The sequence below is a fragment of the Pieris napi genome, chromosome 6, assembly GCF_905475465.1.
Source record: "Pieris napi chromosome 6, ilPieNapi1.2, whole genome shotgun sequence".
NCBI lineage: Eukaryota > Metazoa > Arthropoda > Insecta > Lepidoptera > Pieridae > Pieris > Pieris napi.
In genome coordinates, this window is record NC_062239.1 from 11864020 (window position 1) to 11887887 (window position 23868).

Consider the following 23868-nt stretch of genomic DNA (forward strand, 5'->3'; position numbering starts at 1 on the left):
CAAATCTGATGTATTAAATTGGTCCTACTAAAGTACGGAAAGGATGTCTAGTAGTGTCCCTGTCTAACTTATAAATAAAATAAGTTCGAAAGAGACATTATACATATAATGTCTTTTTATATTTGCATTTGTGTACCCAATGGTACTTTTAATAACTCCATTAAACCAAAACATAAACAAAAACACACTTATATTTTTTTAAAAGTCAATAAGAAAATCTTAATTTCAAAGCAAATATTTTTTTATTCAATCAACTTAAGTTACTTTTTACCTGTTATTCATAAAATCTGTCTTATTATACTGTTTTTACTAGACATCTGTCTCTTTTCATCACAGCGTTAACACTGTTTAACAGAAAAAGATAAATGAGTACTAAAGCGAAACAGTGCAATAGGACTTAAGGTATGCTTAGAGTCCAACATTAGCGCGAGCTATACTTCATATTCATAAGAACTAAATCAGTGAGGTTGCACCCTTGTAAACTATTATTTCGTCTCTGTTTGACATATTTTAATTAGGCTGTTACGAAAAGAGATAGATATAGAATACTTTAGATAAAACAGCGCAATTAAACTGGTTTATTTTTTATTATATCGGTCGTTAACTAATCAGACGTAGTTTTCCACGGTTCTTTAGAATCTTCCATTATAGATTAAATAACTCTGAATATGGTTTTAAGAATAAAAAAATCAAATATTTAGGAATTCTACACTAAATAAATAAACAATTTCAAATCGTATTTTTACCTTTTACGTACTTTTCATTACGTTTCTCTTTGGCACTAATTTTGTGATATCAAACTAAGTGATGTAATATTAACTTGTTAATCGCTTATTATAATTGACAATTTCGTACAATAATCTACAATGCACTTCGACTATTAGAAAGAGATGGATCACTCGGAAGTGCTATCCCTGTCACATGTTCGTGCTGTGACGAGTTACATAAAGGACAACTTTAAATGAGAAAATATCTGTGTTCTAGTATGAAAAAGCATCTATTGGTTTAACATTGACTATAAATTATATAAATCAGGACGCAACAAAAATATACATACGAACAATTAAATATAGGTTTACGAATGTTAAAATACGAACTATATCTAGCTATCCCTTTCTAAAGGTCGAGGCGCAACAACAATTTTTATTTACCCTCAGAATTACTTTCGATTTCAAATTGACTCAAGATATTTTGTGAAAAATATATTTGATAAATTTACATTAATGTAGCTAACTTCATGTCAATACCATCGTTTCACCATTTTTATGTCGCGACCCACGAAAAAGACAAAAATGTAAGTAAAAGAGTAGTGCGACACTATACAATTATAATATGTACATAGCGCGATATGTCTAACGTATCTTTTGTACCTATATGTAGTTAGTTTTTATTATTTTTCAACAGACTGCGCCCCCTTTTAAAACAAACTTGACCCCCTAAAGGTCGCGAACCCCCTCTTGAGAAACGATGCAATAGACTATGTATCTAAAGCGATTAACTTACATTATACATAGAGGATACCAATTTGTCAACGCGAAACTTCCAGAACATTTAATTTGTACTATAGGAGTTTTCCTCTTTAGTCTCTGGGAGCGGATTCGACCAAATGAAAAATTTCTTTTTCAATTTCTGAGAAGACATACCGAAGTCATACTTAACGCAGTCTCAATTTGAAACTTACTTATAAACTAGGTATACTATGCCTAATTTTAATGGCTTATATTATAGAAGCCAGGAAAAAGAAACGTGGGAAGACCACAAAAGAGATGGGCTGACGACATACATAAGGTCTCTGGCGAGAAATGGATGGAGGAAGATAAGAACAGATCCAAATGGAAATTCAGGCATTTATATCTTCTTTTTGTATAAAACACTCGCGAGTTCGTTGCCGGCCTTTTTCTTCAAGGATATTGGACAAACGGACAGAAAGGTTCGCTAGTGCGTCGCCGTTCTTTTAATGAATAGGTACTCTTTTTTTTGAGACCAAAAACTGCCTGGTCGAATGCGTAATAAAAAATATTGGACAAATAGGCAGATGGCTCGCGAGTGCGTCGCCGTCCTTTTAATCAATTGGTACCGTCTTTTCTTGAGGACAAAAACAGTCTGGTCGAATCCGCCCTAAAGAGTATTGGCCCTCTACGTAAGATCACAATAGTGCCATCTAACAAGTTTACTTTTAATAATACTTGATAAAATATGGCGATATTTCTTATATACAATGATATGGTTATAACATCAAACATTTTTCTGTTAACTTAACTTAAAAAGGATTCTTTCTCACATTAAAAGGTGTTTAATTTAACAAATTATTAAAAAAACTGCGTCAAAAACTAATTGGAACTCAATGAAAAAAATTAATTTCTATTTTACCTAAAAAAGGAATGAAACAGCGACCTATTTACCGATTAATTTGGCAAATTTCGACAGTCTTAAATCAGCTTGAAAGAACTATCACAATCACTTTTGTACATTACCAATCGTTACAACAAATGTAGTTTAACCATAACCGTTTTAGATTACACATTGATACAGTTGCAACGATATTACTAACATTAACTTTACCGTTATTACCGTTTTGACGCGATATAACGCTCCAACGATATTACTAACAAAAAATATCGTTATTACCATTTTAACGCAATATAAGTCGCAACGATATTACAACAATACCGCTATTACCATTTTGAGGCGATATAACGCTGCAACGATTTTACCATACCACTTGTACATAGTAACGTAATAAGTTTTAGCGTTAACCAATGACGTTTAAAGGAGCGTTCAAGTATAACGTAACGAATTTTGGTGGGGGGGGGTCCTTTTGTGTAACGTACGGGGCGGGGATTGAATTACGCGATATATATTGTTAATATTATATTCGGGTTTCCAGTACTATACACCACATAATGGTAACTTTTAGGTATAAAGAGTCACTAGGTGGTCACGAAACGTTTTACTATACTTGGGTACACAAAAACGTTACGGCGCGTTACATGGGGGGGGGGGGGTCAATAATCTCCAAAAATTGCGTGACGTAATACTTGTACGCTCCCTAAGTTATAGCTAAATTTACGGTTATAATAGTTTATACCTTTGATTTGTTCTTCGGTCACATGACAATTCTGTTATGCATTATGAGTATTAAAAGTGTGGACTTTTATGAAAACCATTTTGAATGTTTTGACATTAAATTTTAATAATACTCGAGTACTTTAAAAAACGTTCTCAAATTTTTATCATCTGATTTGGGTTTTCAACAGAATGCCGTATAAACTTCATTTCTCACCCTTAAGTGCTTCTTCGAGGACATTTTTTGAGGCAATTTCGACGGTAACTGTCTTGCTGATGGTGCATAGCTGGGGTTCGGCGTCATCTAAAGGTTCGGTAATAATTCTTATTGAGGCAACTCTTGCACGACGATATGCTGTTAGAGTATGGAATCCCAGATACCTAGAAAAAGAAATACATAACTCAAAATGTAACTAACTTAACTAACTAAACTATGAGATAAGTTATGTATCACGAATTTACTATTTGGCTGCGATTAGGAGATGTCAAAATTGACAGCTGACAGCTCGCACTTAAATTTGTCTCTGGCCAGCTGTCATAATCAACCATAATGCATTTTAGACCTTTAAAAATAAGGCATTCTGTTATAATCGATCTAGGTTTGGTTTTTAAGGGTTATACAAAGGGGGAAAAAATCTTTCAGGATACCGGATAAAATTCCCCCAAACTTAGTACAGAATATCGGTAAAACATCCAAGACAGCAAATTAAAAATCTAAATATAATTTTGCTCTTTAATACAACGACACAATTTCAAATATATATCCAGAAGATACTTACTTGGCCGCGACATAACAGACGAGCAATGCTCCCCCCGTACCAAGAATGCGTGCGACGGGCGACGGGTACAGCTGAACGACGCCCCACGCGAACAAACCTGACAGCGACATGCAGATGAAGGCCAACGTGATACGGAGGAAGTGGACGCCCGTGAAGCCGCGTTCCCATAGTAGCCTGGAAATGTTCCCACTGTATTAACATGCTTCGTTCCAAAATTAAGCTATACAAATATTGAAATTGCATCTTTACTTCGCAGGTATAAAGAGTCACTAGGTGGTCACGAAACGTTTTACTATACAGAAGAACGTTACGGCGCGTTACATGGGGGGGGGGGTCCAATAATCTCCAAATATTGCGTGACGTAATACTTGAACGCTTCCTTAAACGTCATTGGTTAACGCTAAAACTTATTACGTTACTATGTACAAGTGGTATCGTAAAATCGTTGCAGCGTTATATCGCGTCAAAATCGTAATATCGGTATTGTTGTAATATCGTTGCAACCTATATTGCGTCAAAATGGTAATAACGGTATTACTTTTTTTATAAATTTCTTACCGATTAGTTTCTTCAACATTGTATTGCGTGTTGCAAACTTTGCATTTCATGCTGTCTGGAGTGCCGTAGCTCTGAAAAACAATAGTTAAACTTTTAATCTGTGTAAGCACAGTGATTGATCGATTTTAATATTAATAGATAAATTGTAACTAACCTCAATAAGCCATCTCTTTAAACACTCATGATGAACGGCAGCCACATCGCCCGTGCAGCGGCAAGGTCTGATCAGGGGATCCGATCGTGAGCTGTCGTAGCAAATCCAGCAATCACGGACAGAACCGATGCTACCAACGAGAGAGTCTGTTTCCACATTCTGAAAATATATTTAAAAATAACACAAATCCATATTAAAGCCATGTTAACCTGATTTGGAGTTTCTGCTCCTAGGAAATAAAAAGTGGGGGGGGATGTGAAACGAAAGACTAATCTGAAATCTTGGAGACGACAATTAATTTAAACGGTTAAATAGGTCAGTGGCGCAACAACCTTTTTAGGTCTGGGCCTCAGATATCTGAATCTGTTTCAGTGATCAGCCTCAGCCTTTCAGTGACCAGCCTCCTGTGTCTGATGTCATGCCGTCGCTTTTTTGGGTCTAAGACAAGCCGGTTTCCTTACTATGTTTTCTTTCACCGTTCGAGCGAATGTTAAATGTGCACATTGAAAGAAAGTCCACTAGTGCACAACCGGGGCTCGAACCCACGATCTCAGGGATGAGAGTCGCACGCTAAAGCCGCTAGGCCAACACTGCTCTACTATCTGATAGCTCCCTCATAAAGTATTTACTTTTATAGGGTTAGGCATGACAAGAAGAGTTACTTTCTGGACAAATTATTACAGAGACCACATATTAGTACACTCACCAAAGGATTAGTTAGACCCGTTATAGCCGCTGGAGGGAATCGATAGAGGAAAGAGGCGTACAGTACCCGGCAAATAGTGAACCAGTTATGCGTCACAGCCAGAAATAGACGCCATTTTTGGTGCCATGTCATCCTATATAGCTCCAGCTGAGAATTATGAGTACTAAGTAAAGGCCCATTTGCCCAGAAAACCCAGCTGCCCAAAATGGTTCCACGAAGCTTGAACGATCGACTATGAAGCGTGCAGGCGAAAATATTTTGTTTACAACGATTGCATTGGACCATAGTTTTGACAAACATCTACCAAAAATTTTGATCTCCTTTGGAATCTATGCCGAAGTATTTAAACTAATGTTGCAATGAGAACTTGCCACATAAAATAGTGTTTCTATATTATTTAAAATTAAAAGAAGATGCGACAAGTTTCATTTATGAATTAAATTTTATATTTAATTTAACTAAGTACATATACGCACGTGATCAAAGCAGGATTCATGAGATTCAATTCCGAATACAGGACTTAGAACTCATACAGAATAATTATTTATATAAATCATAGATATCTTTATATATTTAATTCTACTGTACGTGCGTACGTCACTGAACTCCTCTTAAACAGCTGGACCGATTTGAATGATTTTTGTGTATGCGTTTGGCATCCTGGATGTTTAGATTCACAACTCAGCCCGGCAGATGGCGCTGCAGTAATTTCATACTTTGTTTAATATCCTAATCGCTTGAAATATCATGCAGGACAACGTCTGTCGGGTCTGCTAGTATATATATAGTCTTAGCGATCGTAATTAAACGGATGCGGTCTATGATTATCGGCTGCTATGTTACAAATTCAGTTTAAAATGGTAAATCTATTAAAATAATTCGGCATGGACACCCAATGCTCAGACAATGAGACACAGCACAAATTTGAGGCACCCCTATCCTTACAGTCTGTAAGTCTAGATGTTTTTAATAGTTTTACAAACTATTTTAGCGAGGAAGCAGGTACTAAAATGAGTCAGGGCTACCAATGTAGTCTGAAGAAGCAATTGTAGTTTGATTTAACAAAGTGATTTGAAATGAACAACATAACAACACTGAAAGCACTAAAGCTGAAGACAACCAGCGCCAAACAACATTAAATACCATCTGAAGAATTTTCATGTTTATTACAACTGTATTTTATATTTGAATAGAAATAATCAACGGTATCATAAAAATTAAAAAAAAAACATATTTAGATTAAAATGTTGTATTTATTTAAATTTAATATATTAGCTTAAAATATCTAGGGGGCCGTTCAACTATTACGTAAGTACTATAGAAGGTCTTTGATTTTCTTATTTGGTGATTAAGTCAACAGTAGTTATTTACTTTTGTTACACATATTATAGACCACAAGCCCATGAACAAAAAATACCTGTGAAATGACCCAACGTGAATTACGCTTAGAAGGCTGTTACTATATCTGAAAATAGCTCTGAGCACTATGCCTCCCTTAAGAAGAGTTATTAGTTTTTGGCCATTCTTTCGATTGGCATCATAAAAGTAGGGGTGTATTTTTTTACATTTAAGTCGGTTCGATTCCCAGACGAGGCAAGTAATTTTTAGAAAATCTTTGAATGCAGAATTACTAACTTTTAAAAATAACATAAAGTCTTCTTTTAGTAAAATACCCTATCTACGATATTTAAGGTACTTTCCCTTCATGTCCCATAATTTTGGGACGCCCTGTATTGGTAGGCGGTGGTATAATCTGCCATTTCACAGACTAGCGGACTATCGAAAGTGTACGGCATTTATCTTTTATTGAAGATTGTCTAAAGTATTAATAACCTGTGTTATTGCCGTACAGATAAAAGTCACCGGAAAATGACTCTTTTCTGAGGAAAGTAATTTACCCCTTACACCTATGTGTTCCACAAAAAATGTACGGCATGCTGGAAAATGTTACCTATTTGTGAAGTACTCTCAAGATCATTTAGTTTTATGTTGTTCTATATCATCATCACCTATATGCTAATCAGACATATGTTGCGACCCTTGGCTTTCGACCGCTCCGCTGGAAATATGTACGGCGTTTACGGGTAAAGTATCTGTATATGTGTCCAAAAGGAATCACACAAATGCCGTACAGTAATAAATGACCTATATTGCTTCTGCAACTGTCGTCGAATTAAAAATTTGCACCGACTTCCGGCACCATCACTTTAGTACGGCACTAGGTTTTTCGACATTTATTTTTAATCATCTATACACTTATAATAAAGCCGTACATTAATAATTAGTCGAAATTCCCCAATTGTACCTGAGAAAGTCCATTCACTCCCGTACTCACAAGTACCGCTCAGAAATGACGGCATAGTGCTCAGAGCTGTTTTCAGATATTATAGTAACAGCCTTCTAAGCGTAATTCACGTTGGGTCATTTCACAGGTATTTTTTGTTCATGGGCTTGTGGTCTATTACCCACATATATTAATACGTTTATGTACTATTATTTTTGAACTTAGCTCACTTTTAAGAGAGAGAGAGATAAAATTCAGTAAATCTGCTTATGTAATACTTGAACGGCTCCTAGTATGTTATTTGAACAATTTTAGTTAAACGTCAACATGATACCAGTTAAATAGAACCAACCTTGTTATCCTGGTTACTCCCGGGTCCTAGTAAATCGGCTAGCCTGGCCTCGTCCAATTGCTTGGCGAGCAGACGTCTCGGGTTCAATATCCACAATTGTTCGGGTGCCATACAGTTCCATAGAACACAGGGGAACCATAGCGTGACACCAATTTCAGCTAACCGAAAGACCAGGTCGTGCCAATTGCGAGATACCACCGGAACCCTGAAAATGTTAGGACTGAGTATTTAAAAAGGTTTCTTTAATATTAAAAACGCTACTCTATTCATTTATTTTCACGTTTTGAGGCTTCAAGAGTCACTCGTGTGTCAAAAACGTATTGAATTTGACACACGAGTAACTTATACAACGTTTATCCAATGAAATTTTAAGCGTAGAAAAAATTTCATATTCGTCACTAATGTAATGTAAGCCAAGCATTGTATGGAAGCAGCTGCCCACTGAAGTATTTCTGAACCAATTCAACTTAGGCTCCTTCATGAAAAGAGCGTACCAATTCTTAAAAGGCCAGCAACGCACTCGCAAGCCCTCTGGTATTGGTATCTGGTAGTGTCCATGGGCGGCGGTATCACTTAGCATCAGGTGAGCCTCCTGTCCGTTTGCCTCTTGTTCTATAAAAAAAGATTTTTCAGGAGCTAGGATCACGCTACAATTATTTGAAAAATATAATGTACTTTTCTATTACAGATTATGTTTACGTAGTGATAAAAAGAGAAAGATTACTTTAGTTAAAACGACTTATGACTTCATGAATGAGAGAATAAATATTGCATGTTATAGGCTCGTAGTCTAGAACGTCAATCAAACTTAATTCTACTTTAAAAAAAATCCATATAACGTTCAATTATAACGTTTGGGAATGGGGGGGGGTCCTTTAATAAAACGTTACGATGCGGGGCGGGGATTGAATAACGCGTTATTGTTAATATTATTTTCGACTTTCCAGTACTTTACACCACACAATGGTAACTTTTAGGTATAAAGAGTCACTAAGTGGTCACGAAACCTTTTATTATACTTGGGTACAGAAAAACGTTACGGCGCGTTACATGGGGAAGGGGTCAATAATAATCTCCAAAAATTGCGTGACGTAATACTTGAACGTGAAGACATATTTGACACACTCAAGGCGAGATTTTGACAGAAATAAAGTTAGAATATTCCTTGGTTTTTTAAATATCACTTACTTGGCTTTCCAGAATTCGCTCAATGTCTCAGAGGCGAGGAAGCCAACGATGAGAATCAGCATCAGCGCTTGACTGATGAGGCCCACACGGGATTGGTGCAACTGGGAGTGGTTCACTGAACGTGGGTCCACTGTCCCATCCACCTCTGCTAGGTCCGTTTGGACGCCCTGAAATAAAAAAAACTTTAAGTTGGAACACAAGTTAGTTAGTAAAAATAAGAAACTTATAAAATAGTACAATAAAGGAATGTTTTCTCACGTTCATTTATATTCAAATTGACATTAGAATGATAAGGACACCCAATTATTACTGAGTAACATAGTCAGAGGAAACCCGATAACCAAGTCCTATTTCTCGTCTATAAGTTTACTTTAAACCCAAGGGACTTACCTGCTTGACCAGTGTATCCTGCACATCATCACCATCAGCGGCTGAAGAGGGACCAGGTCTTGTAGTTACGATTGTACACACTTTAGTCTCGCGCAAGAATTCACCGCGAAGCTGTTAATATAAAGATTGAATAGTTAATTTAACGTGTTGTTGGTAAATTAAGGTTGCCTGGAAGAGATCGCTTGTTAGCGATAAGGCCGCCGATAAATTTTTCTTCTAATGTAACGTCATATATTTAATAAATAAATTGTAACCTTATTCTAGAAAGTAAATATTTTATACGTAAAAAAACTTATTATTATGAATTATATTACATTAAGAAAATTAATATGACATTTGGATGCCTATTTTTAAATGGCTGATTGTGCGGAATTGTTATGATCAATCGATCTAAATATACCTATAGAATTTAGTACCTAAGGTCTTAAGAAATAAACTCTATATTTATTATTTTAAAGACAGAGAAAATGCGTTTTGGGAGTGCCATATATATAAGTATGCGTTGTGTATGATGTGGTGTGATCGGTGTTGGTTTCCAACAAAGTCTGTTGTAATCAGATATCAAAAATCTACGGGTCTCAGTAGTAAAAACATTTAAAATATTTATTTATCCTCCATGGTCTGTGCTAGGAAGCACCAAAGACAATACGCCGTTATCGTACAATTTTAAACCACAAATGGTGTAATGGTCCAATACTATGTATTGTTCATTTTAATTGCGCACCTTAATTCATTTTCCTCTTACTATATTTGAATATAACGCCAGCTAATTTTGTTGTGTTTATTTTCGTGTATGGTCACCCATCATTACAAACCCCCTATAATGGTCATACCACCTCCACTATTTTTAATTAGCAGATTTAATTATTTTTAATTTGAATTAATTTCATATTTGTCTTCTATCCTACTTTTGGGTAATTATTTATTGAAGTTTACCACGTCATACATAATGCTATATTTACAGTATATGTTACAACGCTATCTTTTCTAAAATATATGACAATTTTGGTAAACATGAATGTTAGAAAAAATTAAAAATACTAGTAATTTAATAGCGGATTTGGTATGACATAGGCACTTATCAATGCATTCTTTAAAATTGATCAGCCCGCTACCGAATATATTCAGCTCCGGACAAGTACTGTTTAATCGGTTATAATCGCGAATAATTTGAATAGCTATTATTATAACTAGCCGTAGGAATAATCAAATAAAAGGTCACACGATTTTTTATATTGTGTACGTTTTTAGTTTTTATTAAGGCACAATTTAATTAAAATATCGCGTTTATTAGAATTTAAAAAATATCTGATAGAGTCGCAATTTAATTACATTATATTCATAAATCTCTGCCATGCTTTAAACTAAATATTTATTCAAATTATAAAACATTAACGCACGGATGTATTTAGTTGCACACTGGCTGAATTCACAAGAATTTCATTATTTATAATTAGTTATAAAATGGTTTAGGTTTTTAAGTTTTTACTTGTTATGTTATATTATGATTTACGTTACTTTTCTATTGTATTAGTATTATGTTACTGTAAAATTAGGAAATAACGAAATAAATAAATAAATTAATATTAGGATAAATACCTTGAAATATACTTCGACGCCGTAGATCAGGAAGAAAATAACCACTACGAAGAGAAGTACCGCGTAGCACCCGTTGAACACGTGCTGGTAGAAACTCTGAAATTATTAAAATGAGATTTAGCACTATAATTTAATATATTTATATGATGATCGACTATATTAATCACCATTGAGACTAGTATACCTACAAATTATATGTACGTCAAGGTTTTTCCGAACGTCTAATACACGTATTTTGTACGGGCACAATTTCCCTACAAAGGCCAAGACTAACAGCAATGTGCTATATGTTATAAATCAGTGTTTTCCAACGTAGGCCCACTATTTTTGAATAGCCCCACAAGGGGGCTATTCAAAAAATCTATTAAAATTATTTGGAATTTGAATTTTACTTTTTTATTAACGTTTTAAAAATTTATACTGTTTTTCGTTAACAATTTCTTAGTAATTTCTTCCTAACCTATCATATAAGTTTCTAAAGTGGACAATTTATTTATATAAAAATTATGTATGTTGATGAATTTCAGAAAGGCTAAGGTGGAGCATGGCGCAAAAAAGGTTGGGAATCACTGCATTAAACTATAAATTATAGAATCAATACAAATGTTTAATTCTCTTTAATATAAATTCAAATTAAATATTCATAAATCCAAGAACCCGCCAAAACGCTTCTCTAGACAAGATGGCGTCGCATAAGTTTCCGTAAAAAAACATCACTCCTAAATAACACAAATACACCACATTGTAGATCGATGAAAGTCAGTCTCCGACGAAATTATACTCCAACTATTATGATGAAGAGGAAGACATTACTTACAAGGATATTGTAATCCTCGATCCAACTAATCTGTGATCGTTTTGTATCATATTAGACCAGGAGATAGGGATACAAAATATTGGGTCATTTGTCATACTTAAAAAATCAAGTTTTTCAAGTATTTTCCCTCTATTAGAAGTATGGCAAATATAATAATGGTCACATTGCATCATATAGTTTCCAAAAATCCAAATGCAATACTGGTACAAATCGTTTGGCAAAAAAAATGCTGATTTTCGGCGGTATGGCGGCCATTTGGAACGATTAATGGTGATTTTCGTAAATAGCACGACGATGATTAACTGTGCAAAAATTAGCCTGATACAATTGATTTTTTTAAAAAGATGAATACTAGAATTTTTGTGGAACAAATCGTTTGACATACGTAATTAATCCGAGTTCGAATAACGCCCACGCGAATGGGCCGCCGGTACCAGCGCTATGACCATCATTTTTCTTTTTTTCATTGCGTAATAAAATTTTAGAAGATAGTGACAATATTTTGTGTCACTATCTCCCGGTCTATATGACTGACATATGAATATTTTTAATTTTGTGTTTTTTGATATGTCTATAACGATTTTAAAGCTATGTTTTATAAAGATTGCTCTCAATAACACGTATACTGCCCAGTTGGGCCTTCATAATAAACTAAAGATAGGCCTTTGAGGAGGCCGGAGAGGGTTCCTGATACATACTTACTTAAATATATTTACTAACATAGGATAATTAGATATAAGATTAGTTACAGTTTATAAAGAACTAGTAGACTCGGCCAAACGTTGCTGTGGCTAAGATTTTTGTTATATTACATAGTAGTAAACTATTCGAGAGAAACCGCTGGAGAACACCAATCCACCATGCTTTTTTGGTGGATATGCCATTAAATTGTAGCTATAATTATAGCTATTTATTTTGATAAGGATCAATATCTAGGTACGAATAAAGAGCCTTTTCTAGCGGTGGTATTTTAATAAAAAAAAATTAACAAAATCACGCTTATTGTGACGTAACTATAAAAAATAGAGACATGCTGTCGCGACATTTTTTATAGATAGTGATGTGTCCTGAAAAATTGTAATACATCATTTTGTACTATCATTAATAGTTTTCGCAGCACACGCGATTGAAGGAAGATTTTTGTTTATTTTTTTACACCTTGGGTTAGATTATTCAAGTTTTAGTTAGCATCCCTATTTTTTTTTAAAATGACAAATGGCCTAAGTCACTCGGTAATAGTGTAGCTTGCCAACAGTGAAAGAATTTTTGAAATCGGTCCAGTAGTTTCGGAGCCTATTCATTTCAAACAAATAAAAAATCAAATCTTTCCTCTTTATAATATTAGTATAGATAAGTTGAAATGTATACCTGGTATATATGTGTCTCAGGAAATAAATTAAGGCTCAAAATAAATAAAAAAATAAACTGCCGGTATGTATAAAAACGTCTGAATCACAATCCCTATTCGAAGTTACTTGGCTTTGTCGTTACGAATCGTTCTAAGATTGATTAACTTGAAACACTGCGCCGTTTAGGCTCGATCCACACGGTTTGATCTTGCTCCGGTCTCGGTCCGTTCCCGGTCTGGTAAAATATTCTTAGATAAGAAAGAATCAGAGTATTCTCACTATCGTATCGCACGTGGCTTCGATATCGTACCGGTTAAGTTGGTCGAAAGGAATATTTGACTGGAGCGACATCGGACCGATCATTGTTCGTGATCAGCGACCCCGAAAACTTAAGTTTACCAAAATTCATGGAATTCCAACGATATCTTCATACTTTAGCCATCTTTTTGGGATTTCAGACCACAGTGGGACATTGTGAATATGTTTTTGTTTCAACCTCTGTCTTTTTTCGGTTGAAATAGGAGATGTTACATTTTTCTTCTAGTCATGGCTAGTAATAAATCGTAGAATTCTGAAAAAGGTATTTTATGCGTGTGATTTATAAAATTTGATTATGATTTATACAGACAAATCTTCCGAGACTTCTTTACTTACAATGTTAATTTTTATTATTATTATTTTTTCTACTATTATTTTTTTCTTTTTTTGCGTCTGAGATGCAAACTAACTGTTGAGGTCTCTGGCATAATGGCCAGCGCTGTGGAACACGTCTGCTCTTACTCATCATAATGCAGTGGGCATTATGATGAGTAAGGGCCAGTTAAAACCACAACACACACACACACACTTAAAATGTATCTTACTCATTTTTTTTCTTTCCATAATTTTTTGTTATTTTTCTTTTTCGATTATTATTCATATTTTGTGTTTCGTTAGTAATAAATGTTATGCTATGTAAATAATCACACTATAATGATTTTCGCCAACTTTTCTAAAAGCGATTTTTTTTTCAATTTACAAGAATGGTTGAGTGTTAAATCGCGAGTAAAATTTATCGGATTATTTCGAGAAACGTCCTTAACGACCATGGATCGAGACAGACTGATTGTGGAACTAGTAGTGACACTACTACAGTAGTGTAGGCATTTGATCAAACCGAGACCGGAGCGAGATCGGACCGTGAACAGCATCATAGTGTGGATCGAGCCTTATAGTTGAGGAATAGAAATTTATGCGCAAAACCGCTGTACACTAGAACTTGTTTTCGGTTAAACTCGTTATACTAAATCAACCGACTAACTAAAATAAGAATATCTATAAATAACTTGCGTGGATTTTAATATTTTTATTATATTCCGGTAGAATGGTCTCATTTGAATCAAACACCGGACCACTCTTACTAGAGCCAGTTTAAAGTTTACGAAATAAAATGTATTCGGTCATACGATGCGAAAGATTTCAAAACATCAAAATTACCAGAATTTTCTAAATTCCGTCTGCAAAAACCAACCTTCAGAAAGAGTTCAGGCACCTCTCATTCAAATTCTTCGCGAATACAACAGAATAAACACTACTTATCCAGGGCTTGATATATTCCGTAGTGGGCTGATCAATTTAAAGAAAGCATTATAAAGTGCCTATCTCATAGCTAATACTGCTATTTTGCTGGAATTTTTATTGCTTAATAATGCGCAAAAAATTACTAGTATTTTATTGTATTTGTAACATTTATATTTACCAAAATTGTCAAAGCTTACAAGATAGCTTGTAACATATACTGTAGATATAGCAATAAGTGGTAAACTTTAATTAATTATTACCAAAAAGTAGGAAATAATACAAATATACAATTAATTCAAATTACAAATAATTAAATCTGCTCAATAGTAGTGGTGGTATGACCATTATAGGGGATTTGTAATTATGGGTGACCATACGCGAAAATAAATACAACAAAATTGGCTGGCGTTATTTTCAAATATAGTAAGAGGAAAATGAACAACATAAAGTAGCTTGGACCATATACCGTAGATATAGTATGATGTATTAAACTTCAATAAAGAAACAAAAAAACAGGACAAGGGTAAACATTTTTTAAACGATTCATGTCATTGCTAACTCCTTAGATATACAAGCCTACATAATATGTAATTATAATCGATTCCATTATAAGGTATGAGTCAATGGTGTTGAATGTTGGCACTTTTCGTTTCTTTGTCTTCCTCAAGGATAATTAAATAATTGCGAAATTATTCCTAGGCTAAGCGACAAAAAATGTTTTGTAACAATCTGTATTCTTATACACGCTATAAATTGCGTCTATTTTGTGTAAAACAAAAAACTTGGCGATTAAAAAGAGTGGCGGAGAGTTTATTGCCAATTCTTCTCTTCCGTTCTAAGCTCTTGATTTAAGAACTGGCAGTAAATATAAAATTAGAAGTATTTGTGTACATTGTGTTACCTATATGAATAAATGATTTTTGACTTTATTTATATATACATACATACCTAGATTTTATTACTAATAACATAGCAAGCAACTCTTCTTTACTTAGCCATTGTACAAATAGGTAATAAAATATCGGTACGTATACGTTGCCTAAGTGGAATTACAGAAAACGTCTTCCTCAATTATACTAACGACTTATTAGTCTAGATGTTAAAGGACACGCAAGCTATATATGTTCATTGCTATGTTGATTGATTTTTAAGTTTTATTTGAACTTAATTGACTTTTTTGTATGTTATATCTTAGGTGATACTTCGTTGTAACAATTTACAGTAATTTAATTAGAAATATGATAATGAATTTGATTATGTAATTGAATATGCATTGTGTCTTTAGGCACTAAAGTTAGTTATGTTTTCAGTATTTCTATTTATTAAATTTATTTTAAAAAAATGTAGACGACGATGTTATATTATAGCAAATGCCTGATATGCCTTTAAAAGCTGATAACATTATATTAGTGGCAATATAACCTTTTTAGGTCTGGGCCTCTGATTTCTGTATCTGTTTCATGCTCATTTGTTAATCGAATAGGCTAGTAGGTGATCAGCCTCCGATGGCACACGCCATCGACTTTTTGGGTCTAAGGCAAGCCCGGTTTCCTCACGATGTTTTCCTTCACCAATATATAGTTGGTCTTCACCGACTTAGGGTGTGTTCAAGTATTACGTAACGAATTTGGGGGGGGGGTCCTTTTGTAAAACGTTACGATGCGGGGCGAGGATTGAATTACGATTATTAATTATTTTCTACTTACACCACATAATAGTAACTAAAGAGTCACTAGGTGGTCATGAAACGTTTTACTAGACTTCGGTACAGTACTGTACTTGGGTACTGAAAAACGTTACGGCGAGTTCATGGGGGGGGGCAATAATCTTCAAAAATTGCGTTACGTAATACTTGAACGCTCCTTTAGTGCATAGGTCTAAGTTCCTATTTAATTAACTAAGTTACTATGCCAACGAACACGGTACTAACTTTAATATAGCAACTGTTTTTTGTCGTTTTTAATATTTATTTTTTTATTATTAGACGAGTCCAAAGGCCAAATTATTTTAGCTTAGCTAAAGACTCATAGAGTATAAATATCTAATATGATTAGCAAGTTTATGTTATTTCAAGTAAATGTGCTAATTAAATTTACTTTGTTTGAATACAATTTTATACAAATAAAAGGTACCATTAAATAATATGAATACATTATTGAATTCTCAAATCAAAATTCATTTATTCATGTAGTTTTGACGTTCATAAGTGTACATTGTGTTGTACACTTAAGAACGTCAAAAAAAGAAATATACATTAAACTCTTATAATTTTACATTTACTGCCAGTTCTTAAATCAAAGGCGTAGAACGGAAGAGAAGAACTGGCAATAAACTTTCCACCATTCTTTTTGATTGCAAGTTTTTTCTTTTACACAACGTTTGTAAGGACCTGCAACCATTACACCATGTTCTACATGACATCTTAAATAATAAATAACAATAAAATAAATTAAAAACAAAGATTTGTCCTCCATCAGCAGGAGGCATGGTGAAATAGGAGCACGCACTTACATTCTCGTGGGAACAACACGCAAATACATAGTCGAAACAACTAACATTCTTTAAGTTAATTTCGTATTTGGCATGATATATTTTTTTATATTTACGTCCCGATTGTAGGTATTCTTTTCATTTTACCTATCACGCCAATGTGCGTCGTTACCGTTCTTCACCAATGTTTAGTATGAATGAATTAGCAAGGTTGTTAAATTTATTGACTCATTTCTCAATTCGTTTATATGGAAAAATGGATTTCTTAATTCCTTTTTTTTGCGACTGAGGCGCAAACTAGCTGATGTGGTGAGGCAGAATGACCAGCGCTGTGGAACATTCTGCTCCTGAGCATAATGCTGAGCCAGGGCCAATTACAGCCACAGCACACACCCATTTTATACTTGAAACGAGCCGAATGGGAAAAAGAAAAAAATATATTTTTATATATCTCACATTTTTTTTTTCTTTGATTATTGTTATTTTGTATGTTTATGTGTGTGTGTTTTTGTTTGTAATAAATGATATGTCTGTGTCTAATTATTAACGTTTTCCTTGTACTTTTAGTTATGAATATTGACACTGATATCCTTTAAATAGAAAAAAATGTGCTTAGGTTTGAAACACGTTGTAGAACCTTCTTTGACAGAATGCTTTTTTTACGACAGAAATCGAACTAACTCCTCGCTTGTAAGCAATTGACTATAGCAAATGAGTCGTTTTAAAATCGTAAATCATTATTTACCTAAAACAAATTTTATGTATTTCAAACGAACTTTAGGCAAATATATTTTATGATCAGACTATTTATTCCAAGCAAATATTTCGTTTAAACCGACAATGGTGTGTAGTGTGTGACTGAAAAGGCAAAGATCCTGTTGAGTAAACAGCTGATTATGGCTGTCTTGATTTTCCTTTTTTATCTAAATTTTAATATGAACAAATAAGCATTTTTTGCTTTTTGTGCTGAAGCTACCTGCATTCCTTTTACTCTAGTTGTGTAACCTAACTTCAGTTAAGTTGCATATACAGTAGAACCTCTATAAGTCGAACATCAAGGGAGACGCCAAAAAATTCGAGTTATAGAGTTTTCAACTTATGGAGGATTTCGACTTAGGCGGATTTTGATTCGACATAAAGAGTTTGAGGTTTATTCTTAAGACTCAAAGTTTTTAGTTTACGTTTCACAGCACTCATGTTAACTGTTGTACTAATTGATGTGTATTGCAGTAGAACCAAACTACTTCTGACAGTATTTAAGTCGAAAACAAATGACTGGCTTAGCTAAATTTCAAAGGGAATCAAAATTGAACACCTGACACAAAGCAAGCAAACACGTGTTTCCATGAGTCATAAATTTATTATTGTATACTCCTAAAATGTTTTCTAAGAAACAATAGTGTACTCACATTGCCGGCAAGTTCTTAAAGTCGGTAACTTATTTTTGTTCGAACAATAGAGATAATAAATTCCAAATGATCAAGTTGTAAAGGTTGTAAATAAAACGTTCCTATGTTCGAGATACAGAGGTCAAATTTAATTTTTCGAGTTATAGAGTGAAAATATGTACCAAAATGGCTTGGAGGGACTCGGTGATTATTTCGATTAACAGAGGGTCAAGATTTCAAGTAATGGAGGTTTTGGTGTTTTAAGGGAAGGGAACAAAACATTTTTTCGAGAATTGGAGGTTTTTGACTTATCGAGGTTCGACTTAACGAGGTTCTACTGTATATCTTTTAGTTAATAATTAGAAGCGCAAACCAAATGGTAACAATCCCCTTACACTTGTGTAACCATTTGGTAGCCAATAAATATTGTAAAACGTAAGTATTCAATTTTAACATCCTGTTACAAAAATCCAGCACCAGGAAGGCATAGCAGGCAAATTTAAAAGAGTACCGAGAGTTTTTAACGCCGGCTTTTTCTCTCGGCCTGCACCCTATGTTCTTTGCCGATGAGTAGGGATGTCTACTGATCAAAATTTAATGACGTCGAATAATAAGTGATATGTATCTAATTTCAAAGAAGGAAATAATGGAACGACAACGAAGGAAAATAATCATCTTTATATAATAACCTAAAACAATGGAACACATTCGTCACATGAAAAACTATTGGAAATAGATAAAACTCTAGAAGATATAAAATACGATATACAGTAGAACCTCGTTAAGTCGAACCTCGATAAGTCAAAAACCTCCAATTCTCGAAAAAATGTTTTGTTCCCTTCCCTTAAAACACCAAAACCTCCATTACTTGAAATCTTGACCCTCTGTTAATCGAAATAATCACCGAGTCCCTCCAAGCCATTTTGGTACATATTTTCACTCTATAACTCGAAAAATTAAATTTGACCTCTGTATCTCGAACATAGGAACGTTTTATTTACAACCTTTACAACTTGATCATTTGGAATTTATTATCTCTATTGTTCGAACAAAAATAAGTTACCGACTTTAAGAACTTGCCGGCAATGTGAGTACACTATTGTTTCTTAGAAAACATTTTAGGAGTATACAATAATAAATTTATGACTCATGGAAACACGTGTTTGCTTGCTTTGTGTCAGGTGTTCAATTTTGATTCCCTTTGAAATTTAGCTAAGCCAGTCATTTGTTTTCGACTTAAATACTGTCAGAAGTAGTTTGGTTCTACTGCAATACACATCAATTAGTACAACAGTTAACATGAGTGCTGTGAAACGTAAACTAAAAACTTTGAGTCTTAAGAATAAACCTCAAACTCTTTATGTCGAATCAAAATCCGCCTAAGTCGAAATCCTCCATAAGTTGAAAACTCTATAACTCGAATTTTTTGGCGTCTCCCTTGATGTTCGACTTATAGAGGTTCTACTGTAGTAGGTATTTCAGAAGTCTCGGATAATTAGATAAGATTAGTTACAGTTTATTAAAAGTTGAAATGTATACCTAGTTTATGTCTCCGGAAATAAATTAGGGCTCAAAATAAAAATAAATAGACATTAAATAGTGGTATTAATTACTTTCCTACTACTATAATAGCAATTTTCTAAATGCATTCACTAATTTATACATACAATTAAAAATGGTAAAGAAAGTGTAGGACAAGATAATTTTTTTAACGTGAAGGGAGCATAATTTAACGGTTTCATGTGCTAACAAAAAAAATCTTAACTCAAACTTAAAATATCTTTATTCATATAGGTAAACAAGTAAACTTGTGAATCGTCAAAAAGAAGTTAAATTAATTGTAAATTTACATTTACTACCAGTTCGCAAGTCAAGGGCGTAGAGCGGGAAAGAACAACTGGCAAGAAACTTACCGCCACACTTTTTAATCGCCAAGTATTGAGTCATACAAATTGTTTGAACTGGAGCAAATCAATCCCAAGGATTAGGATCATTTAAGTATTTCTCAAATTTATAAAAACTAAAAAGCTTTATTGATTAATTTTCGTTTAACGATTTAAGAGTAACTAACAGTTTCTTGTCGTCCGTACCACGCCCTTGATTTGAGGTCTGGCAGTAAATTTAAATTTAGAATTATTTATAAAATTACCTTAATTTGTACTTTAATTACCCATGAATAAATCATAATTTGATTTTGAATAATGCAACCGATGCAATGCAATGTACCTAACCTTAGAATAAATAATGGTTTCGATCTAGCTTCAGAAAAATAATAAATTGTCACATTACCCTACAACGCATACAAGGCCAACGAATTGAAAGACCGAATAGGCAATTTGTCAGACCCACGCCTTTGTTAAGCCCATTCAGATAAACTAGATATAAGGTCAAATATATGAAATGTTATCTATGGAATAATATATAAGATTTTTTTTAAATAATTTAGCATTATTTAGCATATAGGTTTAAACTGAGTGCCGGAACTTTTATTATTATGTAGTATCACTGCAGTAAAAATACAACTACCACGGAGAAGGTTCAGAGGAGGTACATCTGCAGCTGAGTTTCATCATCGAACTTCGAAACGAAATACCACCCGTATCATGTCGACGCCCACAAATGAGCGTTATTTAAGGCACTTTTTGCGCACCACCACTATGTGGAACCAGCTGCACACTGATGTATTTCCGAACCAATTAGATTAAGGGTCCTTCAAACAGAGCGTAGCTATTCGGCAAAAGGCCGGCAACGCACTCGCGAGCCTTGTGGCATTAAGAGCCTCCAATAATCCTCTAATAAAAAAAAACTAAGAAACGTACGTAAATATTTTTTTAAGTCTCAAACAATATCGTGAGAACAAAATTTAATAAAACCGCCCCAGACCCTTACGCGTCACAAGGAAACTAAGAAATAACTTTAGGTAGATCTCACCTTTTTCTCACTTGAAGTATTAGCCACGTTGATGGTGAGAACTTCAGCGAAGAGGAGTGAATAGATGATCACATTGAAGGTGACGAACGCCAGGAATGACTTTGAGAGGAAACGCTGTCTCTCCCATCGCACATCGCGGAGGTGGAACACCTGTAACAGATACGTATTGTTACATATTTAATAAGAAAGAAATATTTGATTAACACACATATATAACTTAATTAAAAAATGGTCCCAACCCAGCTTTAAGTTCCTGTCACCAGCAACACTGATTAATACAGCAACGGTGAAGGAAAACAAAGTGAGGAAACCGACATGTCTTAGACCCAAAAAGTCGAAGGCGTGCGTCAGGCACAGAAGGCTGATCACCTACTTGCCTATTAAGGTGGGAACTGACCAACGTTACGAGGTGTAATGTAACATGTAATGTAATGTTACACAGCGAGTATTCCGTGCAGTCAGTACGTCGTGTTACGGGGAAAAACAACGTAACACGACGTACTGACTGCACGAATGCTCGCTGTACAACATTACATTACATGTTACATTACACTTCGTAACATTGGTCAGTTCCCACCTTTAGATTAACAAACGATCATGAAACATATTCAGAAATCTGAGGCCCAGACCTAAAGAGGTTGTAGCGCCACTGTTTTTTTTATAAGTACATTAAAGAACATCTCTTTAGCTTAACAATACATAAACCGGATCTAAACAAAATTAGTTATAATTGAAAACTATTAATAAATAACCCACGTAAAAATTTACACAAACAAATCTATGTAATTAACTAATTAGTAGTCCATTCACAAAACAAATAATTTACATAAAATTAAATTACATAATATGTAAACAACATTAGATAGAGTAAACACTAATCGTGTACGTCTCGATTACAGTAAATAAATCAGCCCATGTACGATTTGTCGCGACTTAACTTTTTTTTATATAATGGTAGGCAAACGGGCATGAGGCTCACCTGATGTTAAGTGATACCGCCGCCCATGGACATTCACATTACCAGAAGGCTCGCAAGTCAAATTCAAAGTCAAAAATCATTTATTCCGTTTATTAAATCTTGGCAAAAAACTAAATGCCATTTTTTTTCATCTTTAATTGTCTATAACTTTTGCAATTTTATATGTGCTAATAATACACGCTTTTAGCACATTTTTCTAGACGTCATTCCGGATCCAATGAGCTATTGCACATAAATTTAAGAGCAGTATCTCTATTTTGTACCATTTTCAACTTGTCGACTAGACTAGTTCGCGAAGAATTCGAATGAGAGGTGAGAACACCTAGATTGGCTTTTAATAAGCATTTTCACCATATTATTGACACATTTCAAATGATTTTTAATATATACTCTGATTTTTAATTCCGTAGAATTCTGACAGCTATCATTTTTTGACATGTCAGAGATGACAAACCTCTTAGCCAGGCACATTTTTCAATGTATTCATTTTATTAAGTGCGGTGGTCCACATTAAAAGTGGTTTTACGGCGAGTGATAATTACGTCCCTTTTCATCACTAACAGTAATAAACAACATTTTATTTTTAAAAAGGTTTACTAAGTCTGGAATTAGTAGACAATGATGCCAGCTAAACAATAAAATAAAGTTATTAAAGTTAATTCGATATATTGTTCGTGATAATGAAATATTTGTTATTTCTGTATTAGGTCACTTGACTAAGTAAATATTTAGATTTACCTTTTTGTAGCTAAAACAAAAAACACGTCGCATTTTTTTTATTGCCTTCAAATGGGTCAAATTTGTCCCCTTTTCGGTGGAGAAGTTTTTTAGTAGCAACACTTATGAAATGTCAGAATTCTACGGAATTAAAAATCAGAGTATAGTTACTGATGGAAACGATAATTTGCATCTCCTCCCGCTACGAAACCTTTGAGATTTCTGTAGAATGCAAATAGGCAGGTCTCTCTACAATGGCTTTGGCACGGATACTCATTAAATCATGACTTTAATATTGATTGATTAATGTTCATCCAAGGTTAAGACACCAGCATTACGGATATTGAGAGAACTAAATCACTTTGAGTAATTTTTATAAAGAAAACCTAGTGGCGCTACAACCTTTTTAGTTCTGTTCTGATTCATTTGTCAATCTAATAGGCAAGTAGGTGTTTTTGGGTCTAAGGCTGATGCTTTCCTCATGATATTTTCCCTCACAGTATAAGTCAAATCATTTATTTCAATTGGACCACCTAAAATGGCACTTTTGATCGTCAAACA

At 34.1% G+C, this 23868-nt stretch overlaps 1 protein-coding gene across 2 annotated transcripts in view; it reads right to left on the reverse strand.

Moving 5' to 3' along the window:
• Positions 1-3252: 3252 nt before the first annotated feature.
• The window catches only part of LOC125050242, a 65021-nt gene continuing 44405 nt past the window's right edge, over positions 3253-23868 (reverse strand). For both annotated transcript variants that reach the window (XM_047649951.1, XM_047649952.1), the window contains exons 5-13: positions 21612-21761; positions 11077-11172; positions 9478-9588; positions 9088-9254; positions 7900-8104; positions 4558-4716; positions 4404-4474; positions 3846-4019; positions 3253-3447 (exon numbers count right to left, since the gene is read on the reverse strand). In XM_047649951.1, the coding sequence (XP_047505907.1) occupies positions 3273-3447; positions 3846-4019; positions 4404-4474; positions 4558-4716; positions 7900-8104; positions 9088-9254; positions 9478-9588; positions 11077-11172; positions 21612-21761 (1308 nt within the window). In that variant the 3' untranslated portion in view covers positions 3253-3272. The remainder of the gene's footprint in view (positions 3448-3845; positions 4020-4403; positions 4475-4557; positions 4717-7899; positions 8105-9087; positions 9255-9477; positions 9589-11076; positions 11173-21611; positions 21762-23868) is intronic.